This window comes from Oncorhynchus tshawytscha, unplaced genomic scaffold, assembly GCF_018296145.1.
Source record: "Oncorhynchus tshawytscha isolate Ot180627B unplaced genomic scaffold, Otsh_v2.0 Un_contig_1152_pilon_pilon, whole genome shotgun sequence".
In the NCBI taxonomy this organism is placed as follows: domain Eukaryota; kingdom Metazoa; phylum Chordata; class Actinopteri; order Salmoniformes; family Salmonidae; genus Oncorhynchus; species Oncorhynchus tshawytscha.
In genome coordinates this window covers 96870-123818 of record NW_024609720.1, presented here as the reverse complement: position 1 = coordinate 123818, position 26949 = coordinate 96870, and the positions used below count along the sequence as shown (strand labels likewise).

At 47.4% G+C, this 26949-nt stretch overlaps 1 protein-coding gene and 1 long non-coding RNA gene across 2 annotated transcripts in view; both read right to left on the bottom strand.

Annotated features, from left to right (window-relative positions):
• Positions 1 to 3066, bottom strand: part of dusp16 (dual specificity phosphatase 16) — a 31077-nt gene extending 28011 nt beyond the window's left edge. The window contains exon 1 of the mRNA XM_042317249.1: positions 2435 to 3066. Within this exon, the coding sequence (XP_042173183.1) occupies positions 2435 to 3066 (632 nt within the window). The remainder of the gene's footprint in view (positions 1 to 2434) is intronic.
• Positions 3067 to 3118: 52 nt separating this feature from the next.
• LOC121845630 lies at positions 3119 to 15966 on the bottom strand. The gene is made up of 2 exons (XR_006082667.1): positions 15600 to 15966; positions 3119 to 3626 (listed from the first exon to the last, which is right to left on the bottom strand). It is a non-coding gene; the product is annotated as an uncharacterized LOC121845630 (long non-coding RNA).
• Between the last annotated feature and the right edge of the window lie 10983 nt (positions 15967 to 26949).

Sequence of the window (26949 nt, the reverse complement as noted above, 5' to 3'; positions counted from 1 at the left end):
AGAAGCTCTACTTTCCCTACCGCGTTAAGAAGCTCTACCTTCTCTACCGTGTTAAGAAGCTCTACTTTCCCTACCGCGTTAAGAAGCTCTACCTTCTCTACCGTGTTAAGAAGCTCTACTTTCCCTACCGCATTAAGAAGCTCTACTTTCCCTACCGCGTTAAGAAGCTCTACCTTCTCTACCGCGTTAAGAAGCTCTACTTCTCTACCGCATTAAGAAGCTCTACTTTCCCTACCGCATTAAGAAGCTCTACCTTCTCTACCGCGTTAAGAAGCTCTACTTTCCCTACCGCATTAAGAAGCTCTACTTTCCCTACCGCGTTAAGAAGCTCTACCTTCTCTACCGTGTTAAGAAGCTCTACTTTCCCTACCGCATTAAGAAGCTCTACTTTCCCTACCGCATTAAGAAGCTCTACTTTCCCTACCGCATTAAGAAGCTCTACTTTCCCTACCGCGTTAAGAAGCTCTACTTTCCCTACCGCGTTAAGAAGCTCTACTTTCCCTACCGCGTTAAGAAGCTCTACTTTCCCTACCGCGTTAAGAAGCTCTACTTTCCCTACCGCGTTAAGAAGCTCTACTTTCCCTACCGCGTTAAGAAGCTCTACTTTCCCTACCGCATTAAGAAGCTCTACTTTCCCTACCGCGTTAAGAAGCTCTACTTTCCCTACCGCATTAAGAAGCTCTACCTTCTCTACCGCGTTAAGAAGCTCTACTTTCCCTACCGCGTTAAGAAGCTCTACTTTCCCTACCGCGTTAAGAAGCTCTACTTTCCCTACCGCGTTAAGAAGCTCTACTTTCCCTACCGCATTAAGAAGCTCTACTTTCCCTACCGCATTGCACAGAAGCTCTACTTTCAATCTACCGTGTTAAGAAGCTCTACTTTCCCTACCGTCGTTAAGAAGCTCTACTTTCCCTACCGCCTTAAGAAGCTCTACTTTCCCTACCGTGTTAAACTTTCCCTACCGCGTTAAGAAGCTCTACCCTCCCTACCGCATTAAGAAGCTCTACTTTCCCTACCGCATTAAGAAGCTCTACTTTCCCTACCACGTTAAGAAGCTCTACTTTCCCTACCGCGTTGGGAAGCTCTACCTTCTCTACCGTGTTAAGAAGCTCTACTTTCCCTACCGCATTAAGAAGCTCTACTTTCCCTACCGCATTAAGAAGCTCTACTTTCCCTACCGCGTTGAGAAGCTCTACTTTCCCTACCGTGTTAAGAAGCTCTACCTCCCCTACCGCATTAGGAAGCTCTACTTTCCCTACCGCATTAAGAAGCTCTACTTTCCCTACCGCATTAAGAAGCTCTACTTTCCCTACCACGTTAAGAAGCTCTACTTTCTCTACCTAGACTTAAGAAGCTCTACCTTCTCTACCGCGTTAAGAAGCTCTACTTTCCCTACCGCGTTAAGAAGCTCTACTTTCCCTACCATGTTAAGAAGCTCTACCTTCTCTACCGCGTTAAGAAGCTCTACCTTCTCTACCGAGTTAAGAAGCTCTACTTTCCCTACCGCGTTAAGAAGCTCTACTTTCCCTACCTTTTTCTAGAAGTTGTTATTTCTCTACCTCATTGCACAGAGTTAACTACAGCTTACAATCATAGGAAAATGTTGCCTCAGTCGTAAAACAAGCAGACAGACGTCCTTAAAACTTGTTATTAAAGAGAAACTCCCTGTCTCTCCTGGACTCTACAACATCACTTAGTCTAAATATCTTTGTAAAATATAAACTCCCTGTTCTCAACTGATTCCTGTCAGTCTGAAGTCAGTGAGAGTGTGTCAGATCTCCTCCTGGCTCTGCATGTGAAACTCCCCGTCTCTCCTAGACTCCTAGCAGATCAGTGATCTGGGTTAGAGTTAGTTAAAGAGAAACTCCCTGTCTCTCCTAGACTCCTAGCAGATCAGTGATCTGGGTTAGAGTTAGTTAAAGAGAAACTCCCTGTCTCTCCTAGACTCCTGGCAGATCAGTGATCTGGGTTAAGTTAGTTAAAAGAAACTCCCTGTCTCTCCTAGACTCCTGGCAGATCAGTGATCTGGGTTAGAGTTAGACTCCTGCAGATCAGTGATCTGGGTTAGAGAAACTCCCTGTCTCTCCTAGACTCCTGGCAGATCAGTGATCTGGGTTAGAGTTAGTTAAAGAGAAACTCCCTGTCTCTCCTAGACTCCTAGCAGATCAGTGATCTGGGTTAGAGTTAGTTAAAGAGAAACTCCCTGTCTCTCCGAGACTCCTAGCAGATCAGTGATCTGGGTTAGAGTTAGTTAAAGAGAAACTCCCTGTCTCTCCTAGACTCCTAGCAGATCAGTGATCTAAAGAGTTAGTTAAAGAGAAACTCCCTGTCTCTCCTAGACTCCTAGCAGATCAGTGATCTGGGTTAGAGTTAGTTAAAGAGAAACTCCCTGTCTCTCCTAGACTCCTAGCAGATCAGTGATCTGGGTTAGAGTTAGTTAAAGAGAAACTCCCTGATACAGGAACTCACCTTCTTCTTAGCAGAGTGTTGCAGCAGTTCGTTGATCTGAACCTTGTCCTGTTGCAGCCGTCTCTTCATCAGTTTTGAACAGTTCACATTGACCGCCTCCAGGATGTGGGAGGAGTTATATTCTACGAAGGGCCGGCTGTCAATCAACAACACGCTGTCCAGACCCCCCTCCAGCAGGGCGACCAGCCCCTCGGCCCAGATGGGACGCACCGAGCCCTGCCTGGTCCCGGATGCCGAGCCTGATACAGGCCCTGAACCTTTGACTCCAGTCCCAGCTCGGGGTCCATTCCCCACCCCAGGTCCAATCCCAGTCCCTCCAGTCCCAGCTCGGGGTCCATTCCCCACCCCAGGTCCAATCCCAGTCCCTCCAGTCCCCGCTCGTCCCACCCCAGGTCCAATCCCAGTCCCTCCAGTCCCAGCTCGGGGTCCATTCCCCACCCCAGGTCCAATCCCAGTCCCTCCAGTCCCAGCTCGGGGTCCATTCCCCACCCCAGGTCCAATCCCAAACCCCCCTGCAGCTCCGGCTGCAATCCCAAAACCAGTCCCTCCAGTCTCAGCTCCAGTGCAGGCTCCCACTCCCACGGGACGTTCCGACATGACGACCCCTTCTTTATCCCTTTCTCACAGCCCCTCCTCCTCTTCCTCCCTCCTCCTCTTCCCCTTAGGCGGGTGGGTGGCTAGCGGTCCAGTTGCGCGACGCAGCCCTCAGGAGATGAACAGACCCATTGTGTAGGCTGAGTATGATGTCATCCTGATGGAGCTTAGCAGCACAGCCCAGGCGAGAGAGAGAGAGAGCGAGAGAGACAGAGACAGACAGAGAGAGAGAGAGACAGAGACAGAGAGACAGAGTGAGAGAGAGAGAGCCTCTCTCTGGCCCTGAAGGACTAAAAACCTAAACCCCCACTATCTTTCTTGTGCCTCTGTTTGTGTGTGTGTGTGTGTGTGTGTGTATGTGTGTGTGTGTGTGTGTGTGTATGTGTGTGTGTGTGTGTGTGTGTGTGTGTGTGTGTGTGTGTGTGTGTGTGTGTGTGTGTATGTGTATGGGGAGGGGGAAGGTCTCTTTCACACCATTGCAGGAGCGGAACAAAAGAGAGCTTGGCTGACGATTACATCATCATGAACCTCACTCCTCCATTTATACTGAAGAGTTGATCAGCCTGGAGAGGAGAGGAGGGAGAGGAGAGGGGAGGGGAGAGGGAGGGGAGGAGGGGAGAGGGAGGGGAGGGGAGGAGGAGGGAGGGGGGGGAGGGGGAGGGAGGAGGGGGAGGGGAGGAGAGGGAGGGGAGGAGGGAGGGAGGAGAGGGGGAGGGAGGGGAGGGGGGGAGGGGAGGGGGGGAGGGAGGGGAGGGGAGGGGAGGGGGGGGAGGGGAGGGGAGGGGAGGGGAGGGGGAGGGAGAGGGGGAGGGGGAGGGGAGGGGAGGGGAGGAGGGGGAGGGGAGGGGGGGAGGGGGGGGAGGGGAGGGGAGGGGGGAGGGGGAGGGGAGGGGAGGGGAGGGGAGGGGAGGGGGAGGGGAGGAGGGGAGGGGAGGAGAGGGGGAGGGGAGAGGGGAGGGAGAGGGGAGGGGAGGGGAGGGGGGGAGGGAGAGGGGAGGGGAGGGGAGGAGAGGGGAGGGGAGGGGAGGGGAGGGGGGAGGGGAGGGGGAGAGGGGGGGGGGAGGGGGAGAGGAGGGGGGAGAGGAGGGAGAGGGGAGGGAGGAGGGGAGGGGGGGAGGAGGGGGAGGGGAGGGGAGGGGAGGGGGGGAGGGGAGGTAGGGGAGGGGAGGGGAGGGGAGGGGAGGGGAGGGGGGGGGGGGGAGGGGAGGGGAGGGGAGGGGAGGGGGGGAGGGGGGGGGGGGAGGGGAGAGAATTAGACCAACTACAGGATTGGAACAGAAACAATCGTGGAACATATTCTGGTCTGGTTTCATAATAATGGACAGTTAGTCAGACAACTTGTCCTTATGCTGAAACAGCCACATGAGGGGGTCCATGGAGAGTCAAGATCAGCGGTTGCCTTCTCCGTCCCGGGGTCACCATCAGAAACACGTTAGGACAACCGAAACCTAGATTTTGTTGTACATAAAATATCTTGGTGGTACTGTTCCCACCAGGTTACTGTTCCCACCAGGTTACTGTTCCCACCAGGTTACTGTTCCCACTAGGTTACTGTTCCCACCAGGTTACTGTTCCCACCAGGTTACTGTTCCCACCAGGTTACTGTTCCCACCAGGTTACTGTTCCCACCAGGTTACTGTTCCCACTAGGTTACTGTTTACTGTTCCCACCAGGTTACTGTTCCCACTATGTTACTGTTCCCACCAGGTTACTGTTCCCACTATGTTACTGTTCCCACTAGGTTACTGTTCCCACTGTTCAGGTTACTGTTCCCACCAGGTTACTGTTCCCACTATGGTACTGTTCCCACCAGGTTACTGTTCCCACCAGGTTACTGTTCCCACTGTTCCCACCAGGTTACTGTTCCCACCAGGTTACTGTTCCCACCAGGTTACTGTTCCCACTATGTTACTGTTCCCACTATGTTACTGTTCCCACTAGGTTACTGTTCCCACCAGGTTACTGTTCCCACCAGGTTACTGTTCCCACTATGTTACTGTTCCCACCAGGTTACTGTTCCCACCAGGTTACTGTTCCCACCAGGTTACTGTTCCCACTATGTTACTGTTCCCACCAGGTTACTGTTCCCACCCACTGTTACTGTTCCACCAGGTTACTGTTCCCACTAGGTTACTGTTCCCACCAGGTTACTGTTCCCACTATGTTACTGTTCCCACCAGGTTACTGTTCCCACTATGTTACTGTTCCCACCAGGTTACTGTTCCCACTATGTTACTGTTCCCACTATGTTACTGTTCCCACCAGGTTACTGTTCCCACCCCACCAGGTTACTGTTCCCACTATACTGTTCCCACCAGGTTACTGTTCCCACTATGTTACTGTTCCCACCAGGTTACTGTTCCCACTATGTTACTGTTCCCACCAGGTTACTGTTCCCACCAGGTTACTGTTCCCACCAGGTTACTGTTCCCACCAGGTTACTGTTCCCACCAGGTTACTGTTCCCACCAGGTTACTGTTCCCACTATGTTACTGTTCCCACCAGGTTACTGTTCCCACTACTGTTCCCACCACCATGTTACTGTTCCCACTAGGTACTGTTCCCACTGTTCCCACCAGGTTACTGTTCCCACTATGTTACTGTTCCCAGGTTACTGTTCCCAGGTTACTGTTCCCACTATGTTCCCACTATGTACTGTTCCCACCAGGTTACTGTTCCCACTATGTTACTGTTCTCACCAGGTTACTGTTCCCACTATGTTACTGTTCCCACTATGGTTGTTCCCACTGTTCCCACCAGGTTACTGTTCCCACTATGTTACTGTTCCCACTATGTTACTGTTCCCACTATGTTACTGTTCCCACTATGTTACTGTTCCCACTATGTTACTGTTCCCACTAGGTACTGTTCCCACCAGGTTACTGTTCCCACTATGGTACTGTTCCCACCAGGTTACTGTTCCCACCAGGTTACTGTTCCCACCAGGTTACTGTTCCCACTATGTTACTGTTCCCACCAGGTTACTGTTCCCACCATGTTACTGTTCTGTTCCCACCAGGTTACTGTTCCCACTAGGTTACTGTTCCCACCAGGTTACTGTTCCCACTATGTTACTGTTCCCACTAGGTTACTGTTCCCACTATGTTACTGTTCCCACTGTTCCAGGTTACTGTTCCCACCAGGTTACTGTTCCCACCACTATGGTTACTGTTCCCACCAGGTTACTGTTCCCACTATGTTACTGTTCCCACCAGGTTACTGTTCCCACTATGTTACTGTTCCCACCAGGTTACTGTTCCCACCAGGTTACTGTTCCCACTACTGTTCCCACTTACTGTTCCCACCAGGTTACTGTTCCCACTATGTTACTGTTCCCACCAGGTTACTGTTCCCACTATGTTACTGTTCCCACTAGGTTACTGTTCCCACCAGGTTACTGTTCCCACCAGTTACTGTTCCCACCAGGTTACTGTTCCCACTAGGTTACTGTTCCCACTATGTTACTGTTCCCACCAGGTTACTGTTCCCACTAGGTTACTGTTTACTGTTCACCAGGTTACTGTTCCCACTAGGTTACTGTTCCCACCAGGTTACTGTTCCCACCAGGTTACTGTTCCCACTATGGTTACTGTTCCCACCAGGTTACTGTTCCCACTATGGTACTGTTCCCACCAGGTTACTGTTCCCACCAGGTTACTGTTCCCACCAGGTTACTGTTCCCACCAGGTTACTGTTCCCACCATGTTACTGTTCCCACCAGGTTACTGTTCCCACTACTGTTCTGTTACTGTTCCCACTATGTTACTGTTCCCACCAGGTTACTGTTCCCACCAGGTTACTGTTCCCACTATGTTACTGTTCCCACTATGTTACTGTTCCCACCAGGTTACTGTTCCCACTATGTTACTGTTCCCACCAGGTTACTGTTCCCACTATGTTACTGTTCCCACCAGGTTACTGTTCCCACTATGTTACTGTTCCCACCAGGTTACTGTTCCCACTGTTCCCATGTTACTGTTCCCACTATGTTACTGTTCCCACTATGTTACTGTTCCCACCAGGTTACTGTTCCCACTATGTTACTGTTCCCACTAGGTTACTGTTCCCACTATGTTACTGTTCTGTTCCAGGTTACTGTTCCCACTATGTTACTGTTCCCACTATGTTACTGTTCCCACTATGTTTACTGTTCCCACCAGGTTACTGTTCCCACCAGGTTACTGTTCCCACCAGGTTACTGTTCCCACCAGGTTACTGTTCCCACTATGTTACTGTTCCCACCAGGTTACTGTTCCCACTATGTTACTGTTCCCACTATGTTACTGTTCCCACTAGGTTACTGTTCCCACCAGGTTACTGTTCCCACTATGTTACTGTTCCCACCAGGTTACTGTTACTGTTCCCACTATGTTACTGTACTGTTCCCACTATGTTACTGTTCCCACTATGTTACTGTTCTGTTCCACCAGGTTACTGTTCCCACTATGTTACTGTTCCCACTATGTTACTGTTCCCACCAGGTTACTGTTCCCACTGTTCCCACTATGTTACTGTTCCCACCAGGTTACTGTTCCCACTATGGTACTGTTCCCACCAGGTTACTGTTCTCACCAGGTTACTGTTCCCACTATGTTACTGTTCCCACTGTGTTACTGTTCCCACTATGTTACTTTTCCCACCAGGTTACTGTTCCCACTATGTTACTGTTCCCACCAGGTTACTGTTCCCACTATGTTACTGTTCTCACCAGATTACTGTTCCCACTATGTTACTGTTCCCACCAGGTTACTGTTCCCACTATGTTACTGTTCTCACCAGATTACTGTTCCCACTAGGTTACTGTTCCCACTATGTTACTGTTCCCACTATGTTACTGTTCCCACCAGGTTACTGTTGTTACTGTTCCCACTATGTTACTGTTCCCACTAGGTTACTGTTCCCACCAGGTTACTGTTCCCACCAGGTTACTGTTCCCACTATGTTACTGTTCCCACTAGGTTACTGTTCCCACCAGGTTACTGTTCCCACCAGGTTACTGTTCCCACCAGGTTACTGTTCCCACCAGGTTACTGTTCCCACCACTGTTCCCACTATGGTACTGTTCCCACCAGGTTACTGTTCCCACTAGGTTACTGTTCCCACCAGGTTACTGTTCCCACTATGTTACTGTTCCCACTTACTGTTACTGTTCCCACCAGGTTACTGTTCCCACTAGGTTACTGTTCCCACTATGTTACTGTTCCCACCAGGTTACCCACTATGTTACTGTTCCCACCAGGTTACTGTTCCCACCAGGTTACTGTTCCCACTATGGTTACTGTTCCCACTATGTTGTTCCCACTATGTTACTGTTCCCACCAGGTTACTGTTCCCACCAGGTTACTGTTCCCACCAGGTTACTGTTCCCACCAGGTTACTGTTCCCACCAGGTTTACTGTTCCCACTATGTTACTGTTCCCACCAGGTTACTGTTCCCACCATGTTACTGTTCCCACCAGGTTACTGTTCCCACTATGTTACTGTTCCCACCAGGTTACTGTTCCCACTATGTTACTGTTCCCACTTCCCACTAGGTTACTGTTCCCACTATGTTACTGTTCCCACCAGGTTACTGTTCCCACCAGGTTACTGTTCCCACTATGTTACTGTTCCCCCACTATGTTACTGTTCCCACCAGGTTACTGTTCCCACCAGGTTCCCACTGTTACTGTTCCCACCAGGTTACTGTTCCCACCAGGTTACTGTTCCCACTATGGTACTGTTCCCACTAGGTTACTGTTCCCACTATGTTACTGTTCCCACCAGGTTACTGTTCCCACTATGTTACTGTTCCCACCAGGTTACTGTTCCCACTATGTTACTGTTCCCACTATGTTACTGTTCACCAGGTTACTGTTCCCACCAGGTTACTGTTCCCACTATGTTACTGTTCTGTTCCACTATGTTACTGTTCCCACTATGTTACTGTTCCCACTATGTTACTGTTCCCACTGTTCCCACCAGTTACTGTTCCCACTAGGTTCCCACTGTTCCCACTATGTTACTGTTCCCACCAGGTTACTGTTCCCACTATGTTACTGTTCCCACTAGGTTACTGTTCCCACTATGTTACTGTTCCCACTAGGTTACTGTTCCCACTATGTTACTGTTCCCACTATGTTACTGTTCCCACCAGGTTACTGTTCCCACCAGGTTACTGTTCCCACCAGGTTACTGTTCCCACCAGGTTACTGTTCCCACTATGTTACTGTTCCCACCAGATTACTGTTCCCACCAGTTACTGTTCCCACTATGTTACTGTTCCCACTAGGTTACTGTTCCCACTATGTTACTGTTCCCACCAGTTACTGTTCCCACTATGTTACTGTTCCACTATGTTACTGTTCCCACTATGTTACTGTTCCCACCAGGTTACTGTTCCCACCAGGTTACTGTTCCCACTATGTTAATGTTCCCACCAGGTTACTGTTCCCACTATGTTACTGTTCCCACTATGTTACTGTTCCCACCAGGTTACTGTTCCCACTATGGTACTGTTCCCACCAGGTTACTGTTCCCACTATGTTACTGTTCCCACTGTTCCCACCAGTTACTGTTCCCACTGTTACTGTTCCCACTATGTTACTGTTCCCACCAGGTTACTGTTCCCACTATGTTACTGTTCCACCAGATTACTGTTCCCACTATGTTACTGTTCCCACTAGTTACTGTTCCCACTTACTGTTCCCACTATGTTACTGTTCCCACCAGGTTACTGTTCCCACTATGTTACTGTTCCACCAGGTTACTGTTCCCACTATGTTACTGTTCCACCAGGTTACTGTTCCCACTATGTTACTGTTCCCACTATGTTACTGTTCCCACCAGGTTACTGTTCCCACTATGTTACTGTTCCCACTATGTTACTGTTCCCACCAGGTTACTGTTCCCACTAGGTTACTGTTCCCACTATGTTACTGTTCTCACCAGATTACTGTTCCCACTATGTTACTGTTCCCACTATGTTACTGTTCCCACCAGGTTACTGTTCCCACTATGTTACTGTTCCCACTATGTTACTGTTCCCACTATGTTACTGTTCCCACTATGTTACTGTTCCCACTATGTTACTGTTCCCACTAGGTTACTGTTCCCACCAGGTTACTGTTCCCACTATGGTACTGTTCCCACCAGGTTACTGTTCCCACCAGGTTACTGTTCCCACTATGTTACTGTTCCCACCAGGTTACTGTTCCCACTATGTTACTGTTCCCACTAGGTTACTGTTCCCACTATGTTACTGTTCCCACCAGGTTACTGTTCCCACCAGGTTACTGTTCCCACTATGTTACTGTTCCCACCATGTTACTGTTCTGTTCACCAGGTTACTGTTCCCACTATGTTACTGTTCCCACCAGGTTACTGTTCCCCACTATGTTACTGTTCCCACCAGGTTACTGTTCCCACCAGTTACTGTTCCCACTATGTTACTGTTCCCACCAGGTTACTGTTCCCACCAGGTTACTGTTCCCACTATGTTACTGTTCCCACTATGTTACTGTTCCCACTATGTTACTGTTCCCACCAGGTTACTGTTCCCCAGGTTACTGTTCCCACTAGGTTACTGTTCCCACCAGGTTACTGTTCCCACTATGTTACTGTTCCCACCAGGTTACTGTTCCCACTATGTTACTGTTCCCACTATGTTACTGTTCCCACTATGTTACTGTTCCCACCAGGTTACTGTTCCCACTATGTTACTGTTCCCACTAGGTTACTGTTCCCACTATGTTACTGTTCCCACCAGGTTACTGTTCCCACCAGGTTACTGTTCCCACCAGGTTACTGTTCCCACTATGGTACTGTTCCCACTAGGTTACTGTTCCCACTATGTTACTGTTCCCACTATGTTACTGTTCCCACCAGGTTACTGTTCCCACCAGGTTACTGTTCCCACTATGTTACTGTTCCCACCAGGTTACTGTTCCCACTATGGTACTGTTCCCACCAGGTTACTGTTCCCACCAGGTTACTGTTCCCACTATGTGTTCCCACTACTGTTCCCACCAGGTTACTGTTCCCACTATGTTACTGTTCCCACTATGTTACTGTTCCCACCAGTTACTGTTCCCACCAGGTTACTGTTCCCACTATGTTACTGTTCCCACTATGTTACTGTTCCCACTATGTTACTGTTCCCACTATGTTACTGTTCCCACCAGGTTACTGTTCCCACCAGGTTACTGTTCCCACCATGTTACTGTTCCCACCATGTTACTGTTCCCACCATGTTACTGTTCCCACTCCTGTTCCCACTATGTTACTGTTCCCACTATGTTACTGTTCCCACTATGTTACTGTTCCCACTAGGTTACTGTTCCCACTAGGTTACTGTTCCCACCAGGTTACTGTTCCCACCAGGTTACTGTTCCCACCAGGTTACTGTTCCCACTATGTTACTGTTCCCACCAGGTGTTACTGTTCCCACCAGGTTACTGTTCCCACCAGGTTACTGTTCCTATGTTACTGTTCCCACCAGGGTACTGTTCCCACCAGGTTACTGTTCCCACCAGTTACTGTTCCCACCATGTTACTGTTCCCACCAGGGTACTGTTCCCACCAGGTTACTGTTCCCACCAGGTTACTGTTCCCACTATGTTACTGTTCCCACTATGTTACTGTTCCCACTATGTTACTGTTCCCACTATGTTACTGTTCCCACCAGATTTCTGTTCCCACCAGGTTACTGTTCCCACCAGGGTACTTTTCCGAGGTATCAAGAACATGAGAATGGTTTTACTGGGAACAGGTCATGTAGACTGTTCTCGTTAATCATCTTGATCAGTGAACAACATAATTTTCTATGGCTGGTCATGCTTTCCACCTGGCTACCCCTACCCTTATCAACAGCCCTCCATCTCCCACAGCAATTCGCCCAAGCCTCCCCCATTTCTCCTTCACCCAAATCCAGATAGCTGATGTTCTGAAATAGCTGCAAAATATGGACAACTACAAATCAGCTGGGCTAGACAATCTGGGCCCTCTCTTTCCAAAATGATTTGCCGAAATTGTTGCAACCCCTATTACTAGCCTGTTCAACCTCTCATATTGTCTGAGATTCCCAAAGATTGGAAAGCTGCCGCGGTCATCCCCCTCTTCAAAGGGGGAGACACTCTAGACCCAAACTGCTACAGACCTATATCCATCCTGCCCTGCCTCTAGACCCAAACTGCTACAGACCTATATCCATCCTGCCCTGCCTCTAGACCCAAACTGCTACAGACCTATATCCATCCTGCCCTGCCTCTAGACCCAAACTGTTACAGACCTATATCCATCCTGCCCTGCCTCTAGACCCAAACTGTTACAGACCTATATCCATCTTGCCCTGCCTCTAGACCCAAACTGTTACCTAGACCTATATCCATCCTGCCCTGCCTCTAGACTGCTACAGACCTATATCCATCCTGCCCCTGCCTCTAGACTGCTACAGACCTATATCCATCCTGCCCTGCCTCTAGACCCAAACTGTTACAGACCTATATCCATCCTGCACTGCCTCTAGACCCAAACTGTTACAGACCTATATCCATCCTGCCCTGCCTCTAGACCCAAACTGTTACAGACCTATATCCATCCTGCCCTGCCTCTAGACCCAAACTGTTACAGACCTATATCCATCCTGCCCTGCCTCTAGACCCAAACTGTTACAGAACTATATCCATCCTGCCCTGCCTCTAGACCCAAACTGCTACAGACCTATATCCATCCTGCCCTGCCTCTAGACCCAAACTGTTACAGACCTATATCCATCCTGCCCTGCCTCTAGACCCAAACTGTTACAGAACTATATCCATCCTGCCCTGCCTCTAGACCCAAACTGCTACAGACCTATATCCATCCTGCCCTGCCTCTAGACCCAAACTGTTACAGACCTATATCCATCCTGCCCTGCCTCTAGACCCAAACTGTTACAGACCTATATCCATCCTGCCCTGCCTCTAGACCCAAACTGTTACAGACCTATATCCATCCTGCCCTGCCTCTAGACCCAAACTGCTACAGACCTATATCCATCCTGCCCTGCCTCTAGACCCAAACTGTTACAGACCTATATCCATCCTGCCCTGCCTCTAGATTCCAAACTGCTTACAGAACTATATCCATCCTGCCCTGCCTCTAGACCCAAACTGCTTACAGACCTATATCCATCCTGCCCTGCCTTTCTAAAGTCTTCAAAAGCCAAGTTAACAAACAGATCACCGACCATTTCGAATCCCACCTTACCTTTTCCGCTATGCAATCTGGTTTCAGAGCTGGTCACGGGTATACCTCAGCCACGCTCAAGGTCCTAAACGATATCATAACCGCCATCGATAAGAGACAATACTGTGCAGCCGTATTCATTGACCTGGCCAAGGCTTTTTCGACTCTGTCAATCACCGCATTCTTATCGGCAGACTCAACAGCCTTGGTTTCTCAAATGACTGCCTCGCCTGGTTCAGCAACTACTTCTCAGACAGAGTTCAGTGTCAAATCAGAGGGCCTGTTGTCTGGACCTCTGGCAGTCTCTATGGGTGTGCCACAGGGTTCAATTATCGGGCCGACTCTCTTCTCTGTATATATCAATGATGTTGCTCTTGCTGCTGGTGATTCTCTGATCCACCTCTACGCAGACGACACCATTCTGTATACTTCTGGCCCTTCTTTTGACACTGTGTTAACAACCCTCCAGACGAGCTTCAATGCCAGACAACTCTCCTTCCGTGGCCTCCAACTGCTCTTAAATACAAGTAAAACTAAATGCATGCTCTTCAACCGATCGCTGCCCACACCTGCCCGCCTGTCCAGCATCACTACTCTGGACGGTTCTGACTTAGAATATGTGGACAACTACAAATACCTAGGTGTCTGGTTAGACTGTAAACTCTCCTTCCAGACTCACATTAAGCGTCTCCAATCCAAAATTAAATATAGAATCGGCTTCGTATTTCGCAACAAAGCATCTTTCATTCATGCTGCCAAACTTACCCTCGTAAAACTGACCATCCTACCGATCCTTGACTTCGGCGATGTCATTTACAAAATAGCCTCCAACACTCTACTCAACAAATTGGATGCAGTCTATCACAGTGCCATCCGTTTTGTCACCAAAGCCCCATATACTACCCACCACTGCGACCTGTACGCTCTCGTTGGCTGGCCCTCGTTTCATACTCGTCGCCTAACCCACTGGCTCCAGGTCATCTACAAGTCTCTGCTAGGTAAAGCCCCGCCTTATCTCAGCTCACTGGTCACCATAGCAGCACCCACCTGTAGCACGCGCTCCAGTAGGTATATCTCACTGGTCACCATAGCAGCACCCACCCGTAGCACGCACTCCAGCAGGTATATCTCACTGGTCACCATAGCAGCACCCACCCGTAGCATGCGCTCCAGCAGGTATATCTCACTGGTCACCATAGCAGCACCCACCTGTAGCACGCGCTCCAGCAGGTATATCTCACTGGTCATCCCCAAAGCCAATTCTTACTTTGTCCGCCTTTCCTTCCAGTTCTCTGCTGCCAATAACTGGAGCGAAATGCAAAAATCACTGAAGCTGGAGACTCATATCTCCCTCACTAGCTTTAAGCACCAGCTGTCAGAGCAGCTCACAGATCACTGCACCTGCACACAGCCCATCTGTAAATAGCCCATCTATCTACCTCATCCCCATACTGTATTTATTTATTTATTTATCTTGCTCCTTTTGCACCCCAGTATCTCTACTTGCACATTCATCCTCTGCACATCTACCGTTCCAGTGTTTAATTGCTATATTGTAATTACTTCGCCACCATGGCCTATTTATTGCTTTACCTCCCTTATCTCACCTCATTTGCACACACTGTATATAGACTTGTTCTACTGTATTATTGACTGTATGTTTGTTTATTCCATGTGTAACTCTGTGTTGTTGTTTGTGTGGCACTGCTTTGCTTTATCTTGGCCAGGTCACAGTTGTAAATGAGAACTTGTTCTCAACTGACCTACCTGGTTAAATAAAAGTGTTCTCAACTAGCCTACCTGGTTAAATAAAGGTGTTCTCAACTAGCCTACCTGGTTAAATAAAGGTGAAATAAAATAAAAATGATCTCTGATCTCAACTAAGGTTCCACCATGGCCTCCACTAATATTGACTTCCACTAACAGAAGCTATCACATATATGTGTGTGTGTGTGTGTGTGTGTGTGTGTGTGTGTGTGTGTGTGTGTGTGTGTGTGTGTGTGTGTGTGTCTGAGAGAGTGAGACTGTGGAACACCAACTTCCCAGTCTGAGCCTGACTCACAGACCAATAGCATTAGGAGAGGAAATTCCCCCGCGCCGTCGAACCAACCACACACCCATGTCAAACCAGCAGTTAGGCTAACAGACAGTAACACCAAGCAGAAATTCCCCCAGACATTTTCCTCCTCGACGCGACCACCCAGAACGAACAATAAAATAGATTGTTAGGCAGACATGTCGATGACACGTGCCAAAACAAATAAAAGTGTTTCAGACTAGGCTATAAACATGTCACCTGTGAACCACACCATGGTCTCCAGACACCTCACCTCAGACACCTCAATCTCACAGGCTCACAGCTCCCAGACATCCCTGAGTCCGCCTCATAGCTCTACACAGTCACTGTCCTTAGAGACTTGGCCACACAGGCGGTCTCACTGATTAATACAGCTACGAAGTATCCCAGAAATGCCAATAATCAATGGACAGGGCTCCACACTGGTCCTGGAACAGTTTAGATGGACAGGGCTCCACACTGGTCCTGGAACAGTTTAGATGGACAGGGCTCCACACTGGTCCTGGAACAGTTTAGATGGACAGGGCTCCACACTGGTCCTGGAACAGTTTAGATGGACAGGGTTCCACACTGGTCCTGGAACAGTTTAGATGGACAGGGCTCCACACTGGTCCTGGAACAGTTTAAGAGCAGTTTAGATAGTAAAATAACAGTAGTGAGGCTTAGATACAGGGTGTTACGGTACAGAGTCAATGTGGAGGCTATATACAGGGTGTTACGGTACAGAGTCAATGTGGAGGCTATATACAGGGTGTTACGGTACAGAGTCAATGTGGAGGCTATATACAGGGTGTTACGGTACAGAGTCAATGTGGAGGCTATATACAGGGTGTTACGGTACAGAGTCAATGTGGAGGCTATATACAGGGTGTTACGGTACAGAGTCAATGTGGAGGCTATATACAGGGGGTGTCACTATATACAGGTACAGAGTCAATGTGGAGGCTATATACAGGGTGTTACGGAGTCAATGTGGAGGCTATATACAGGGTGTTAGGTACAAGTCAATGTGGAGGCTATATACAGGGTGTTACGGTACAGAGTCAATGTGGAGGCTATATACAGGGTGTTACGGTACAGAGTCAATGTGGAGGCTATATACAGGGTGTTACGGTACAGAGTCAATGTGGAGGCTATAAAGGTGTTACGGTACAGAGTCAATGTGGAGGCTACAGGGTGTTACGGTACAGAGTCAATGTGGAGGCTATATACAGGGTGTTACGGTACAGAGTCAATGTGGAGGCTATATACAGGGTGTTACGGTACAGAGTCAATGTGGAGGCTATATACAAGGTTACAGAGTCAATGTGGAGGCTATATACAGGGTGTTACGGTACAGAGTCAATGTGGAGGCTATATACAGGGTGTTACGGTACAGAGTCAATCGGTACAGAGTGAATGTGGAGGCTATATACAGGGTGTTACGGTACAGAGTCAATGTGGAGGCTATATACAGGGGGTACCGGTACAGAGTCAATGTGGAGGCTATATACAGGGGGTACCGGTACAGAGTCAATGTGGAGACTATATACAGGGGGTACCGCTACAGAGTCAATGTGGAGGCTATATACAGGGTGTTACGGTACAGAGTCAATGTGGAGGCTATATACAGGGGGTACCGGTACAGAGTCAATGTGGAGGCTATATACAGGGTGTTATGGTACAGAGTCAATGTGGAGGCTATATACAGGGTGTTACGGTACAGAGTCAATGTGGAGGCTATATACAGGGGGTACCGGTACAGAGTCAATGTGGAGGCTATATACAGGGTGTTACGGTACAGAGTCAATGTGGAGGCTATATACAGGGGGTACCGGTACAGAGTCAATGTGAAGGCTATATACAGGGTGTTACGGTACAGAGTCAATGTGGAGGCTATAATGTGGAGGCATATAAGTCATTTAGCTCGTCTGGTAGGCTCGTGTCACCGGGCAGCTCACGGCTGTGCTTCCCTTTGTAGTCTGTAATAGTTTTCAAGCCCTGCCACATCCGACAAGCATCAGAGCCGGTGTAGTACGATTCAATCTTAGTCCTGTATTGACGCTTTGCCTGTTTGGTGGTTCGTTGGAGGGAATAGCAGATTTCTTATAGGCTTCCGGGTTAGAGTCCCGCTCCTTGAAAGCGGCAGCTCTTCCCTTTAGCTCAGTGTGGATGTTGCCTGTAATCTATGGCTTCTGGTTGGGGTATGTACGTACAGTCACTGTGGGAACCCTGGCATTCCTCTGCTATGTTGTGTTCCATGATGTTGCCTGTAATCTATGGCTTCTGGTTGGGGTATGTACGTACGGTCACTGTGGGAACCCTGGCATTCCTCTGCTATGTTGTGTTTCATGATGTTGCCTGTCCTACAGTAGAACGTGTTCTAAAGCGATAGAGGACTGGAAAATAGGCCGACAGCATTCGCCACTTGTCATGGGATTCCTTCAGATGGTCGTTACAGAACTTTATGAGAGAGTCAAGGGGAATTCTACTGGATGTTTATGAGAGAGGAAGAGAGGGCAAACAGGTGTGCATAACATGCTCTGAGGTAGGAGGAGGGAGAGAGAGATGAGTGTAGGCTCTACTCCTGTTCTGCTACTCAGACCCAGACTCTCTCTGATGAGTGCAGCTGGAGAGACAGACCCCAGGCATTTCATTTAAATGATTTTCTATTGTAACCTTTTATTTAACTAAGTCAGTTAAGAACAATACTTATTTACAATGACAGCCTATGAACAACAACTGCCTTGTTCAGGGGCAGAAACGACAGATGTTTTACCTTGTCAGCTCAGGGTTTCGATCCAGCAACCTTTCAGTTACTGGCCAAACGCTCTAACCACTAGTATACCCTGCCGCCTCTACACTCTAACCACTAGGCTACCTGCAGCCCTATACTAACCACTAGGCTCTAACCACTAGGCTACCTGCCGCCCCATACTAACCACTAGGCTACCTGCAGCCCTATACTAACCACTAGGCTACCTGCCGCCCTATACTAACCACTAGGCTCTAACCACTAGGCTACCTGCCGCCCCTATACTAACCACTAGGCTCTAACCACTAGGCTACCTGCAGCCCCATACTAACCACTAGGCTCTAACCACTAGGCTCTAACCACTAGGCCCTAACTACTAGGCTCTAACCACTAGGCCCTAACCACTAGGCTACCTGCCGCCCCATACTAACCACTAGGCTCTAACCACTAGGCTCTAACCACTAGGCTACCTGCCGCCCTATACTAACCACTAGGCTCTAACCACTAGGCTACCTGCCGCCCCATACTAACCACTAGGCTCTAACCACTAGGCTACCTGCCGCACCATGCTAACCACTAGGCTCTAACCACTAGGCTACCTGCCGCCCCATACTAACCACTAGGCTCTAACCACTAGGCTACCTGCCGCCCCATACTAACCACTAGGCTCTAACCACTAGGCTACCTGCCGCACCATGCTAACCACTAGGCTCTAACCACTAGGCTACCTGCCGCCCCATACTAACCACTAGGTTCTACCCACTAGGCTCTACCCACTAGGCTCTAACCACTAGGCTACCTGCCGCCCCATACTAACCACTAGGCTCTACCCACTAGGCTCTAACCACTAGGCTACCTGCCGCCCCATACTAACCACTAGGCTCTAATCACTAGGCTACCTGCCGCCCCATACTAACCACTAGGCTCTACCCACTAGGCTCTAACCACTAGGCTACCTGCCGCCCCATACTAACCACTAGGCTCTAACCACTAGGCTACCTGCCGCCCCATACTAACCACTAGGCTCTACCCACTAGGCTCTAACCACTAGGCTACCTGCCGCCCCATACTAACCACTAGGCTCTAACCACTAGGCTACCTGCCGCCCCATACTAACCACTAGGCTCTAACCACTAGGCTCTAACCACTAGGCCCACTACTACCACTAGGCTACCTGCCGCCCCATACTAACCACTAGGCTCTAACCACTAGGCTCTAACCACTAGGCTCTAACCACTAGGCTACCTGCCGCCCCATACTAACCACTAGGCCCTAACTACTAGGCTACCTGCCGCCCCATACTAACCACTAGGCTCTAACCACTAGGCTACCTGCCGCCCCATACTAACCACTAGGCTCTAACCACTAGGCTACCTGCCACATAAGGAATCGAGAGACAGAGGTCTGGATGTGTTTCCTTCCTTCACCAGAGAATATCCTTACGGTGTTGTGACCCAGTTCATAAACTACACTGTTTTACTTCTTCTATTGAAACCATGTTGGACTCAGAAGTACAGAAAGTCACGTCTGATTGTCAGTGTGGTTTCACAGTGAGAAATGGGACGACACTAGAAGAGCCTTGAGCTCCTGAGCAGAGTGACTGACAACATAAAGAGACTGAAAACATACTGGCATCAATGATTGAATGATCCATTACTATGGACCAGGAAGTTACTTAACCTTCCTCAGAATGTTGTACGCCAGCAGGATAAATATCCTGGTCACCGGACGCCAGGGTTCAGAAGTGCTAAAGTTCAGATCAGTAGGTGTGGCAGGCGGCTCACGCTATTGGCTGTTGGGAGACAGAAGGTTACAATGTCCCCCTGCTGGGCTGAGACAGACACTATTGGACCAGACACTACCATGTCCCCCTGCTGAGCTGAGACAGACACTATTGGACCAGACACTACCATGTCCCCCTGCTGAGCTGAGACAGACACTATTGGACCAGACACTACCATGTCCCCTGCTGAGCTGAGACAGACACTATTGGACCAGACACTACCATGTCTCCCTGCTGAGCTGAGACAGACACTATTGGACCAGACACTACCATGTCTCCCTGCTGAGCTGAGACAGACACTATTGGACCAGACACTACCATGTCCCCTGCTGAGCTGAGACAGACACTATTGGACCAGACACTACCATGTCTCCCTGCTGAGCTGAGACAGACACTATTGGACCAGACACTACCATGTCTCCCTGCTGAGCTGAGACAGACACTATTGGACCAGACACTACCATGTCCCCCTGCTGAGCTGAGACAGACACTATTGGACCAGACACTACCATGTCTCCCTGCTGAGCTGAGACAGACACTATTGGACCAGACACTACCATGTCTCCCTGCTGAGCTGAGACAGACACTATTGGACCAGACACTACCACCAGTTCAACAACAGGTCTGGAGAGGAGAACATGAGAGACAGAGAGCTCTGAGGGGTCACCCACAACAGTTCATCAACAGGTCTGGAGAGGATGGGAGATCATGAGAGGCAGAGAGCTCTGAGGGGTCACCCATAACAGTTCAACAACAGGTCTGGAGAGGAGAACATGAGAGACAGAGAGCTCTGAGAGGTCACCCACAACAGTTCATCAACAGGTCTGGAGAGGAGAACATGAGAGACAGAGAGCTCTGAGAGGTCACCCATAACAGTTCACCAACAGGTCTGGAGAGGATGGGAGATCATGAGAGGCAGAGAGCTCTGAGAGGTCACCCATAACAGTTCATCAACAGGTCTGGAGAGGAGAACATGAGAGACAGAGAGCTCTGAGGGGTCACCCATAACAGTTCACCAACAGGTCTGGAGAGGGTGGGTAGTTTTACATTCAAGAAGCTGACGTTTTGGGAAACATGAGGCGTCTGAAATGTGGAAGTCGTAAAGTTGTGTTTGTAGGATGTTGCTGGGTTCCTTATTCTGGACAGGAATGATGTTCAGTTACCAGACACAGCTGGTTGTTGTCAACGACCTCTGACCTCCGTATACTTCCACTTCTCTATTCAATGGAAACAGTCCGTCCAAACGTCCTGATGGCATTTGGTGGAACAATGAACACACTCAGTATAATACATCTTCTGGAACCTCCCAAAGACACCTCTCTGTCCTCCTGTCCAATACGACACGTACAGGTGACAGACAGACAGACAGACAGACAGACAGACAGACAGACAGACAGACAGACAGACAGACAGACAGACAGACAGACAGACAGACCTCTCTGTCCTCCTGTCCTCACCTCTCAGACCCAGCTGTGTTTATGAGCTCCTACCAGCATCACCTCTCAGACCCAGCTGTGTTCATGAGTTCCTACCAGCATCACCTCTCAGACCCAGCTGTGCTCCTAGCTTAATGTTACAGTTTGTACTCATCATCAAGTCTGAGACCTATGGCTAGTATATACACTGCTCAAAAAAATAAAGGGAACACTAAAATTGTATTTATTTTTATTTATTTTTTATTTCACCTTTATTTAACCAGGTAGGCTAGTTGAGAACAAGTTCTCATTTGCAACTGCGACCTGGCCAAGATAAAGCAAAGCAGTGTGAACAGACAACACAGAGTTACACATGGAGTAAACAATTAACAAGTCAAAAACACAGTAGAAAAAAAGGGGGGGTCTATATACATTGTGTGCAAAAGGCATGAGGAGGTAGGCGAATAATTACAATTTTGCAGATTAATAACACTGGAGTGATAAATGATCAGATGGTCATGTACAGGTAGAGATATTGGTGTGCAAAAGAGCAGAAAAGTAAATAAATAAAAACAGTATGGGGATGAGGTAGGTAAAAATGGGTGGGCTATTTACCGATAGACTATGTACAGCTGCAGCGATCGGTTAGCTGCTCAGATAGCAGATGTTTGAAGTTGGTGAGGGAGATAAAAGTCTCCAACTTCAGCGATTTTTGCAATTCGTTCCAGTCACTGGCAGCAGAGAACTGGAACGAAAGGCGGCCAAATGAGGTGTTGGCTTTAGGGATGATCAGTGAGATACACCTGCTGGAGCGCGTGCTACGGATGGGTGTTGCCATCGTGACCAGTGAACTGAGATAAGGCGGAGCTTTGCCTAGCATGGACTTGTAGATGACCTGGAGCCAGTGGGTCTGGCGACGAAATAAAATAACACATCCTAGGTCTGAATGAATGAAATATTCTTATTAAATACTTTTTTCTTTACATAGTTGAATGTGCTGACAACAAAATCACACAAAAATTATCGATGGAAATCAAAGTTATCAACCCATGGAGGTCTGGATTTGGAGTCACACTCAAAATTAAAGTGGAAAACCACACTACAGGCTGATCCAACTTTGATGTAATGTCCTTAAAACAAGTCAAAATGAGGCTCAGTAGTGTGTGTGGCCTCCACGTGCCTGTATGACCTCCCTACAATGCCTGGGCATGCTCCTGATGAGGTGGCGGATGGTCTCCTTAGGGATCTCCTCCCAGACCTGGACTAAAGCATCCGCCAACTCCTGGACAGTCTGTGGTGCAACGTGGCGTTGGTGGATGGAGCGAGACATGATGTCCCAGATGTGCTCAATTGGATTCAGGTCTGGGGAACGGGCGGGCCAGTCCATAGCATCAATGCCTTCCTCTTGCAGGAACTGCTGACACACTCCAGCCACATGAGGTCTAGCATTGTCTTGCATTGGCCCTGGAGGAATCCAGGGCCAACCGCACCAGCATATGGTCTCACAAGGGGTCTGAGGATCTCATCTCGGTACCTAATGGCAGTCAGGCTACCTCTGGCGAGCACATGGAGGGCTGTGCGGCCCCCAAAGAAATGCCATCCCACACCATGACTGACTCACCGCCAAACCGGTCATGCTGGAGGATGTTGCAGGCAGCAGAACGTTCTCCACGGCGTCTCCAGACTCTGGCACGTCTGTCACGTGCTCAGTGTGAACCTGCTTTCATCTGTGAAGAGCACAGGGCGCCAGTGGCGAATTTGCCAATCTTGGTGTTCTCTGGCAAATGCCAAACGTCCTGCACGGTGTTGGGCTGTAAGCACAACCCTCACCTGTGGACATCGGGCCCTCATACCACGCTCATGGAGTCTGTTTCTGACCGTTTGAGCAGACACATGCACATTTGTGGCCTGCTGGAGGTCATTTTGCAGGGCTCTGGCAGTGCTCCTCCTTGCACAAAGGCGGAGGTAGCGGTCCTGCTGCTGGGTTGTTGCCCTCCTACGGCCTCCTCCACATCTCCTGATGTACTGGCCTGTCTCCTGGTAGTGCCTCCATGCTCTGGACACTACGCTGACAGACACAGCAAACCTTCTTGCCACAGCTCGCATTGATGTGCCATCCTGGATGAGCTGCACTACCTGAGCCACTTGTGTGGGTTGTAGACTCCGTCTCATGCTACCACTAGAGTGAAAGCACCGCCAGCATTCAAAAGTGACCAAAACATCAGCCAGGAAGCATAGGAACTGAGAAGTGGTCTGTGGTCACCACCTGCAGAACCACTCCTTTATTGGGGGTGTCTTGCTAATTGCCTATAATTTCCACCTGTTGTCTATTCCATTTGCACAACAGCATGTGAAATTTATTGTCAATCAGTGTTGCTTCCTAAGTGGACAGTTTGATTTCACAGAAGTGTGATTGACTTGGAGTTACATTGTGTTGTTTAAGTGTTCCCTTTATTGTGTTGAGCAGTGTAGTAATGTAGAACAGAGATGACTATGACTAGTATATAGTAATGTAGAACAGAGATGACTAGTATATAGTAATGTAGAACAGAGATGACTAGTATATAGTAATGTAGAACAGAGATGACTAGTATATAGTAATGTAGAACAGAGATGACTAGTATATAATAATGTAGAACAGAGATGACTAGTATATAGTAATGTAGAACAGAGATGACTAGTATATAGTAATGTAGAACAGAGATGACTAGTATATAATAATGTAGAACAGAGATGACTAGTATATAGTAATGTAGAACAGAGATGACTAGTATATAGTAATGTAGAACAGAGATGACTAGTATATAATAATGTAGAACAGAGATGACTAGTATGTAGTAATGTAGAACAGAGATGACTAGTATATAGTAATGTAGAACAGAGATGACTAGTATATAGTAATGTAGAACAGAGATGACTAGTATATAATAATGTAGAACAGAGATGACTAGTATATAATAATGTAGAACAGAGATGACTAGTATATAATAATGTAGAACAGAGATGACTAGTATATAATAATGTAGAACAGAGATGACTAGTATATAATAATGTAGAACAGAGATGACTAGTATATAGTAATGTAGAACAGAGATGACTAGTATATAGTAATGTAGAACAGAGATGACTAGTATATAGTAATGTAGAACAGAGATGACTAGTATATAGTAATGTAGAACAGAGATGACTAGTATATAGTAATGTAGAACAGAGATGACTAGTATATAGTAATGTAGAACAGAGATGACTAGTATATAGTAATGTAAAACAGAGATGACTAGTATATAGTAATGTAAAACAGAGATGACTAGTATATAGTAATGTAGAACAGAGATGACTAGTATATAGTAATGTAGAACAGAGATGACTAGTATATAGTAATGTAGAACAGAGATGACTAGTATATAGTAATGTAGAACAGAGATGACTAGTATATAGTAATGTAGAACAGAGATGACTAGTATATAGTAATGTAGAACAGAGATGACTATGGCTAGTATATAGTAATGTAGAACAGAGATGACTAGTATATAGTAATGTAGAACAGAGATGACTAGTATATAGTAATGTAGAACAGAGATGACTAGTATATAATAATGTAGAACAGAGATGACTAGTATATAGTAATGTAGAACAGAGATGACTAGTATATAGTAATGTAGAACAGAGATGACTAGTATATAGTAATGTAGAACAGAGATGACTAGTATATAATAATGTAGAACAGAGATGACCAGTATATAGTAATGTAGAACAGAGATGACTAGTATATAATAATGTAGAACAGAGATGATTAGTATATAGTAATGTAGAACAGAGATGACTATGACTAGTATATAGTAATGTAGAACAGAGATGACTATGACTAGTATATAGTAATATAGAACAGAGATGACTAGTATATAGTAATGTAGAACAGAGATGACTAGTATATAATAATGTAGAACAGAGATGACTGTATTATTGACTGTATGTTTGTTTATTCCATGTGTAACTCTGTGTTGTTGTATGTGTCGAACTGCTTTGCTTTATCTTGGCCAGGTAGCAGTTGTAAATGACAACTTGTTCTCAACTAGCCTACCTGGTTAAATAAAGGTGTTCTCAACTGGCCTACCTGGTTAAATAAAGGTGTTCTCAACTAACCTACCTGGTTAAATAAAGGTGAAATAAAAATAATATTTAAAAATAAAAAAGTCACCCTTGTGTTATGGCGAGCCTAAATAAGTTCAGGAGTAAAAACGTGCTTAAAAAGTCACACAATAAGTTGCATAAGTGCAATAATAATGTTTAACGTGATTTTTGTATGACGACCTTATCTCTGTACCCCACACGTAAAATGATCTGCCGAGCAGTGAATTTCAAACACAGATTCAACAACAAAGACCAGGGAGGTTTTCCAATGCCTCGCAAAGAAGGGCACCTATTGGATGATGGGTAAAAATGTTTTTTTTTTAAAGCAGCCTTTGAGCATGGTGAAGTGATATAGAATGTTGTTATCAATTAAGTTATTCATTACACTTTGGATGGTGTATCAATACACCCAGTCACTACAAAGATACAGGCTTCCTTCCTAACTCAGTTGCCGGAGAGGAAGGAAACTGCTCATGGATTTTTAATATTTTCACATTATGTGGTATTGTGTGTCGATGGGTGAGACAACAAATCAATTTAATAAATGTTGAATTCAGTCTGTAACACAACAAAATGTGGAATAAGTCAAGGGGTATGAATACTTTCTGAAGGCACTGTATATTTTGACAAAACTAAACTGTCTCTTGATAACATTCACCTGCTATACTTCCCAGGATACTAACCCCCTACCAGCCCAGCCTTGGGGCAGGTGTGGATGTACGTGCCAGGTGTTTGCATGTATGTAAATAGCTTTCTCTTGTTCATTCTTCTTTCCAAGGACAATTCTAATGACAAGTGAGAAAAGTAGACCGCCCCATAATAACCCCGGCATGTCATTATTACATGGTAATAACGTCTCCTCGTCCACAGTGTTATCAAACAGTGTGTGAGTTTGTGACAGTGTTTTACTGTGACTAAATTATGATGTCTCTTTATTCACATTCATATCTCTCGACAACCCCCCGACTAGGACTAGACTATATAACACAGTTTCCTTCTGGTCCAATATAAATGATAGGTCTACTAGGATTACGTTGTAAGATCACTCACATTACATGTCTAGGCCTAATGGTTTTTTACAAGACCAATCGATTGCTATAATTATTTAAATTGATTACTTAGCACTTTTGAGATAAACCGGTAGCTCGATTTTGAACATTTCCCCTCTAACTTCTAGACTGTCACTTTGCTTAGGATGGGTAACTAGTCTACTAACCTTCCTAATCACCAACAATGTTCTACCTAGGTGACATCAAATGCGGAGTCGGGCCGATTCGGTCGAACATTAGGACAGATCTCCAATTCTTATTTCTAGTAAAAGTCGCCTGGTACAGTGTCGTACATTATGTTACTTTCTGCTCTCCCGGTTCAACTCACATGGGAAACTCCGTAATTTACAAGGCCCGGTTGCGATATACTCGCTTCGTCATTTATAGAAATTTCGGGGAAACTTACCGTTAGAGAAGTCGCTGTCAGAAAGCGCCGTTTAACATCCTCGACATCTATTATCAAGTTAAAGTTGTTGTAAACTCGGTTTAAT